The 7464-nt window shown below is 35.0% G+C and overlaps 1 protein-coding gene across 1 annotated transcript in view; it reads left to right on the top strand.

The window, feature by feature from the left end:
* The window catches only part of dync2h1 (dynein cytoplasmic 2 heavy chain 1), a gene marked incomplete in the record, with an annotated part of 120612 nt that overhangs the window by 101170 nt on the left and 11978 nt on the right, over positions 1 to 7464 (top strand). Inside the window, 3 exon segments of the mRNA XM_014014065.1 lie at positions 2296 to 2412; positions 3320 to 3427; positions 3867 to 3968. Of these exon segments, the coding sequence (XP_013869519.1) occupies positions 2296 to 2412; positions 3320 to 3427; positions 3867 to 3968 (327 nt within the window).

Below are 7464 nucleotides of genomic sequence, written 5' to 3'. Positions count from 1 at the left end.
ATACACAGGTGACTCCAATTATGAGAAAGGGTATTTAAGGGGGCAATAGTAAGTTTTTCTCCTCTTTGCATCTTCTCTGAATTTGCAGCTGGGAGTCTCAAAACAACTTTCAAATGAGCTGAAAACAAAGGTTGTTCACCGTCATGGTTTAGGGGAAGGATACAGAAAGCTATCTCAGAGATTTCAGCTTTCAGTCTCCACTGTGAGAAACATTGTGAGAAAATGGAAGACCACAGGCACAGTTCAAGTCAAGGATCGAAGTGGCAGACCAAGACAAATCTGGACTAAACAGAAGTGAAGGACGTTGAGAACAGTCAGAGTCAACCCACAGACTGTGTGGCCAGTATAGGGACTGGGAATCTTGTTAAAGTTGAGGGACGCATGGATTCCAATCAATATCAGCAGATTCTGGAGACCAATGTCCAGGAATCAGTGACAAAGCTGAAGCTGCTGAAGCCGGGGCTGCATCTTCCAACAAGGAAGATTACAATCTTCCAATCTACAATAAGTTTTTAGTTAAATGAGTTACAACAACACCTAATTTCCCTCTGGGATCAATAAAGTATTTTTGAATTGAATTGAATTGAACTAAAGACAACGACCCTAAACACTGCTCAAAATCTACTAAGGCATTCATGCAGAGGAACAAGTACAACGTTGTGGAATGAACATCTCAGTCCTGAGACCTGAATATTATTGAAAATCTGTGGTGTCACTTAAAGAGAGCTGTCCATTCTCAGAAACCATCAAACCTGAATGAACTAGAGATGTTTTGTAAAGAAGAATGGTCTAAAATACCTTCAGCCACAATCCAGACTCTCATTAGAAGCTATAGGAAGTGTTTAGAGAATGTTATTTCTGTGAAAGGAGGATCTACTAAATATTGAGTTTAGGTTTGTTTTTTGTTTTTTTTGTTTTTCTGGTGCCCAAATTTATGCACCTGCTTAATTTTGTTTAACCAATTATTGCACACTTTCTGTAAATCATATCAACTTAGTTTCACTTCTCAAATATTGCTGTGTTTGTCCCCTATATGATACATTTAACTGATTTTTTAATCCAAAGAATCAATGATTTATAAAGGTAAATCAGGAAAATTAACAAGGTTTCCCAAACATTTGCACCCCACTGTAGTTCTTTAAGCAGCTACTAAGTCAAGATGTTAGACATTTAATACAAAAACATTAGAAAATGTGCTTGTGTGGCCTTTCCTGTGCTATACTTGTTCATATTGATTGATTGATTGATTGATTGATTGATTGATTGATTGATTGATTGATTGATTGATTGATTGATTGATTGATTTTTCCAAGTTACACCTTCACATTGTTTTGGAAAGAGATTTATCTTTGACTCCAAAGTATATTGTATTGTACTACATCAGTATCTTATTTTAACTTCACTTCAGTATTTTCTGTCCCTTACTCCTGTATACCCCCAAATACACTTACCTGTACAAAGAAGCACATGCTTATTTACACATGTACTCACCTGCTCTCCTCAGGTGTGATGCTATAGTAGAGTTCCTTAAGACCAAATGTAAACCAGTTTATCAGATTATTTGCCTTTATCAACACAGAGGAATGTAAATACTTTAATACAGATGCACAAACACAAAAAGAAAAAAAAATATTGTTTGGAACTCTGAGTTTGAAGCTAATTGGTCGATAATGTATGTAGGCAGCAGAGAGCTTGTGTGTTTGGAGTTTGCACCTTTCACCTGCATTATCACACTAACACCTGAGAGAAAAAGAAGCCTATTTTTAACTGTGCGACTAAAAATGTGATGATTTGTGGGTTTAGTTTTTTAAGGATTATTTTATCTGTTGTTTTGTGTTTGTGTTACTGAAGAGTAAAAACTATTAACTTACTGGACAAACTTACTGTATATCAAAGGGCAATATAAATGTTATATATATATTTTTTTATTTTCTGCCTGGGGCAATGGATGCAGTGTAGCAAAGCTAATTCCATTTCATTTACATTGCAGTGTAATGCAGTGATGTTGATTAACATACATGTACACTGTCCCCATAAACGTATAAATGAGATGAAACTGACAGTTTCTGCTGAAAGCAATAACCACCGTGTTCTATGGTATTTGTTGTAGATGTTTTGTTTTATTTTTAATGATCTATTGATTCAAAGTAACTGTAGTGCTTTTTCATCGCACACCTACTTCAAATGAAGCAGGCCTTTTGTTTTTTAGAACTGTTGTAGCTCATAAATCATATATAAAAAAATATTTATCCCTGTTTGCTCGGTTCATTTGTTGGTGTTTATGTTTATTCACAGGTAATTTCCCAGCTGCGTATCCTCAGCCGATCAGTAGCAGCAGGTTCTAAATTCGACAGGGAGCTGTGGTCGAATAGCCTCTCACCGATTCTCAACTTATGGAAGAAACTCAACCAGGTCAGTTTGTTTTTTTATAGTTAATAGTTTTTACTCTTCAGGTTCCTGACCATACGTAAGATGGCTTTGGGTTACCTTTTTTGAGGAGAAAAAAGGGCAATCAATGTGAACTATTTTATTACTAATATATTTTTAAGGTGCTCATGCGGTACCTATTAGCTAAGAGATAAAAGAAAATTATTTGTCACTGGCTGAAATCGAGTATTAGCCCCTGGTTTGTGAAGGCAGGTAGCACTTCTGCAGTTGCTTGGAAACTGGCACCTTTAAAAAAAATCAAAGATATACTTTCATATTAAATTATTTAGCTTCTATACCCTTGTCCTCTTCCTCCGCTTTTATATTCTCTCTCATACTGTAAAGCACACATACTCAGTTCTCCTTTGCACCTTGTGTGTCCTATCAGTCTCTCCGTTTCCCCCTCTCCATCTTAGCCAGACTCGTTTTGTTCTTACTGGAACAAAAACAAATTGATTACTGAAGGTTAATCACTGCTGCTGTGTCACAACAAACTTCCCATAAACCTCAATGTACTTCTGATTGATTTCAGTGAACTGAAATAATGACCATCAGAGAATTGTAATATTTTTTTATTTATTTAGTTATTTTTTGTTGTTGTCTGTTAAAGTGGGTTTTGCATGTAGGAAAATATGTGTCCATGAACCATTTTGATATAAGTAAATTTAATAATTATAATGTGAACAAAATGAGAGAAGCACAACAGATGGCTGATATTTATTTGCTGTAACTTTTTTTAGCCAGTGAAACTGCTTTCTTTTGTATTTTATCATTATTCTTTGTCCTTTACAGTGGATACAGCAAGTTATCTTCATTCAAACACACTGAAGAGAGTTTGCTTTTCTCTCCTTACATTTATATTTAATGTACACAAGTGTCTGTCTTCTGTCAGGGTTCGTCTTTGATCCATCAGAAGGTGGACCCACCCACAGAAGGTCAAAGTTCACCAGTTTTATCCTTTATTGTTCTGGAGAAATTCAATGCCATCCGCTTGGTCCAGGTTTGTATCTGGGATAAAATATTTAATTTTCTTGAGATGAAGCGAATTTGTTATAATCAAATATAGCAGGAAATATTACATACTGTACAATGCAATTTAAATGTAAACATAGGAAACTTGGTATAAATCATGAAAGTGAGCTTTACTTAAAAAGAACATTAGTTTAATTGTAAGACATTCAAAAACTTAAATGATTAATAAAAAACAGAAGAGTAATTAAAATGAAATTTCACAACAAAAGAATACAGTTTTTTAATGTATATATTAACATTTACATCCATACAAAATGTGCTTGGTATTTTCTTTTTTGCAAGACACTTCCTTTAACTTTTTAAAGGTGTTTTTATATTTGTCAATAGGAAGTTTTTATGAACCAAATCCTTGTTGTGTAAAACACTCTGCACTACAGTTTGTGTTTGACTTGTACATACTTTCACAGAGCATCCACCAGTCTCTGGCTGCACTGAGCAAAGTCATCCGAGGGACTCAACTGTTGACCCCAGAGGTCCAAAAACTGGCCACTGCCCTCCTTAACCAAGAGGTGAGTAAGAGAGACAAACATATTAAATATATGAAATATTTTTAATATTTAAATTGCACTAAAAGACTTGTTACAGGTTCATTTTTTGATGTAGATAAACATCAACATGTGAAAAAAAAAACAATACAGAGAAAAGTGTGAAAAGGGATTTTATGTAGATATCTGTGGGATTCGTTTTTTTTTTTTTGTTTGTTTTGTTTTGTTTTTTCTTGCCTAGATTAGTTTCAATTTTCTTCTTTACAAAGTACAAAGCACAGAGACCTAACATTGTGTTTTCTAACAGGTTAGTACATTGTTATTAGATCTTTCTTTTTCCCACAAGGTGTACAGTTAGGGCTGCCTTCTTCAGTTACACTTTGATACACTGTTGTGCATTGTTCTTGAGGTAGAGTGAGAAGTTTTCACATTTTGTGGTGAAGCTGAGGCCAAAGGGGCAGTCACTCAAAGATTATACAGAGCTGACATGTCAATGTCTGGGAAACAGAGGACACATTTATGTATTTCCCCAGGGTGAGTTGAGGACAAAGGCAATATGGTGAGCTGGAGTGGAGGAGACGGTTAACTTTCACTTTTAGAGTGTATGTGTACAGATAAACCCCACTATAACTGCATTGGTCCTCTTTTTGTATTTGTCAGTATTATTTCAGCTAACTCTCTCCAGTTTTCATTTATCAGTATTTCCCATTTTTAATTTCTACCTTAGCTATTTAGTCTTTGATTTATTCTTACAAACATGGATTTAAATATTAATCAATTTTTTTTCTATACAGTGTTACATTTTGTTGATCTCAGGTAATTTTCCCATGACCTTCACTTAGTCTGAACCAAGTACTCCACAGGTTTGTGCTTTTGTCATAAGGATAAGGATGTACCGAGGTATAATAGTATAACATATGTGCAAGAAAAGAAATGGGAGCATCATTAAAAAATCAGTTTGAGAACAATAAAGTAATTGTTTAACTTAATTATCTAATTATGATGGTTGGACATCTAAATTGCAATTTTGTCAGGGAGCACGGTGAAAATGGAGGAAGCAGGTGCAGAACAGCAGGTATTGACAGACTGCAAATGAGGAGAAAACAAAAACATGAAACCTTAAGTTAAGGAGTGGAGCGGAGAATCAAATAAATCCAAAAACAGACAAACTAAAAAAATGGCAGAAAAAGCTCAAACAATATAAAAAAATCTGATAATGAACGAGGAAAACCAGACGGAATCTACTCAGAGGAAACAAATAACAAATGAACAGGTAAAGCCAGGCGAGATTTAAAAATCTGATTTAATAATCACCAGACATAATAGAAAATAAAAAGCTGTGGCTGCGAAAAAATACAGGATTTAAAAGTTCTTTTAGCAATTCCCTGGCATCTGACAGCAAAAATGTTATTTTTCTAGACTGGTATGAGCTGTTTCAGCAGCTAAATTGAACTTACTCAATGGTAGGTGTGTGGTCGTAATGTTGTGGTTGATTTTTTGTAAACACTGTATCTAAGAATTACTGCAGCGATTACCAGCTGGTGCCCCTTGGGCCAGAGCTCATTTCATCTGGCCTGCAAATTATTACTGATAAATCAAATGCAGTCCAACTCAGTGGTCGTTGGCTCACTCACAGTACATGATCAGGTCTGACTCTGACACTGAAACACGGTGGCAAGAAATCTTCCAGATCACCAGAGTACTCTTTTTAGTTTAGCTCAGTAGGATGTGAGAAATGTTAAAACATGGGAGGCCTGGGTTTAAACACAGGTTTGGGTATGCTTGTTTTTTTTTTAATTTTATTTTWTTTWTTTWTTTTTTTTTTTTTTGCCAATCTTGGCTTACTTAATCTTGGATTGAAAGTTTTCCTTTCTTTTAACAACACTGTTTTAGGTGTCTAAATCAAAACTCTTTATGTTACTTGGGAAAAAAAAGCATTCATCATATTTTTAGGAGTTTCTATAATGTACAAAATATGTGCAGTGATTTACAGTCAAAGTCACAAACAAAACTAATCAATTCAAATAGTGCAACCTCATCCAACTCTGAAAAAAAAATCAACAAGATGACAAATGTTATCCACTTCATTTTTTTCAGAAATTGATGCAAATATGACAAAGCTGTCATAATTATCAGAAAGACGGCTAATAAAAGTCTGATTTGTGAAATTCTGGCCCTTGGGCAAACTGAATCAATGGCTCTTGTGTTTTGTTTCACACTGCATGAACTCACTGCCAAATTTTTATCAAGCATCTGATGACTTTGGTGGCCACACTTGGCAGTCTCTTACAGCCAGTGCTCTACAAAACGAAGCAGGCACTGACAAATTGAAATGAAGAGAGCCAGTACACATTAATTTGGTATTTTTTTCACTTTATACTGAGGTCATTTTTCTCTTTGTTTTATTGTATTAACATAAGTCCCTGATTTTTTAAATAATAATACATGTATACATATTAAATCACTGTTGCCATGTTAGTCTAAATCACAAGGATAACCCTCATTAACCCAACACTCTTTTTAGCACTATGAGCTAAAGTTTTTAAGTACCAGTAATGCACATAATGACATATGACAGTGTTTTGTTTAACTCAAAACAATTTAATTACATTTTCCTGTTTACCAACGTTACACACTGTTGTTGCTATTGCATTGAATGAACTGAGGAGACTTTTCCAAACTAATTAATCTATTTAAATAAATTAATCTGATTTAAAACTTTCAGACCGTACCCTTTAGCCAGCCATGACTGGCCGTTTCTTAGAGAAGAACAAAGGGAGCTGAGGAGGTGGATATCTATTAAAAAAATGAAGCATTTGAGGTTATAATATGTAAGAGTCTGGATCATCTCTGCTCTTCTCATTTGTGCTCTAAAACACAATTAGATGCTTAAAAACTGCCTCAGCTACACATCAGTGGAAGTGGTAACAGCACAGTGAAACTAAAATAAGAATTAGCTTTGCCTTCAAACAGTGAATAAGTCATTATTGCAGACATGAGATAGTTTTTCTTTCTAATTCAAGGTTAATCAATCTTTGGCGTCAGTGATTTGTTTTTTTGTACCAGTTGTAATTATTAGTATGCCAATATTCTCCTTTTAGGCAAAAAGAGTTGTTCTCATTAAAAGCATTTGAATAATAGAAGAATGTAATTACTGTGCCACAGTTTGCATTCAGTGTGTCTATTTGTTTTCTGCCATCATTAACTTGTTAAACTGATCAATGATTAGAGAACATTTGCAAACGTGTGTTTGTCCCTTAGAGTGGCAGGAATTTAACTCAACACTGCATGTTCAGTGTGACGACAGACAAACACACAGCAGGACAGTGACTGAATGATTGATGCGCTGCTGAGAGTCACAAAGTGCCTTTTTAATTCTATTATGTCTTCTGTGTTTGAATTGCACCAAATTCACAGTCCGTAGCTTCCTGCTGTGAGGAATTGTTTGTGTGTGTGTGTGTGTGTGTGTGTGTGTGTGTGTGTGTGTGTGTGTGTGTGTGTGTGTGTGTGTGTGTGTGTG

Source organism: Austrofundulus limnaeus, unplaced genomic scaffold (genome assembly GCF_001266775.1).
Source record: "Austrofundulus limnaeus strain Quisiro unplaced genomic scaffold, Austrofundulus_limnaeus-1.0 Scaffold109, whole genome shotgun sequence".
Classification (NCBI taxonomy): Eukaryota; Metazoa; Chordata; class Actinopteri; order Cyprinodontiformes; family Rivulidae; genus Austrofundulus; species Austrofundulus limnaeus.
This window is presented reverse-complemented; position numbering and strand designations above follow the sequence as displayed.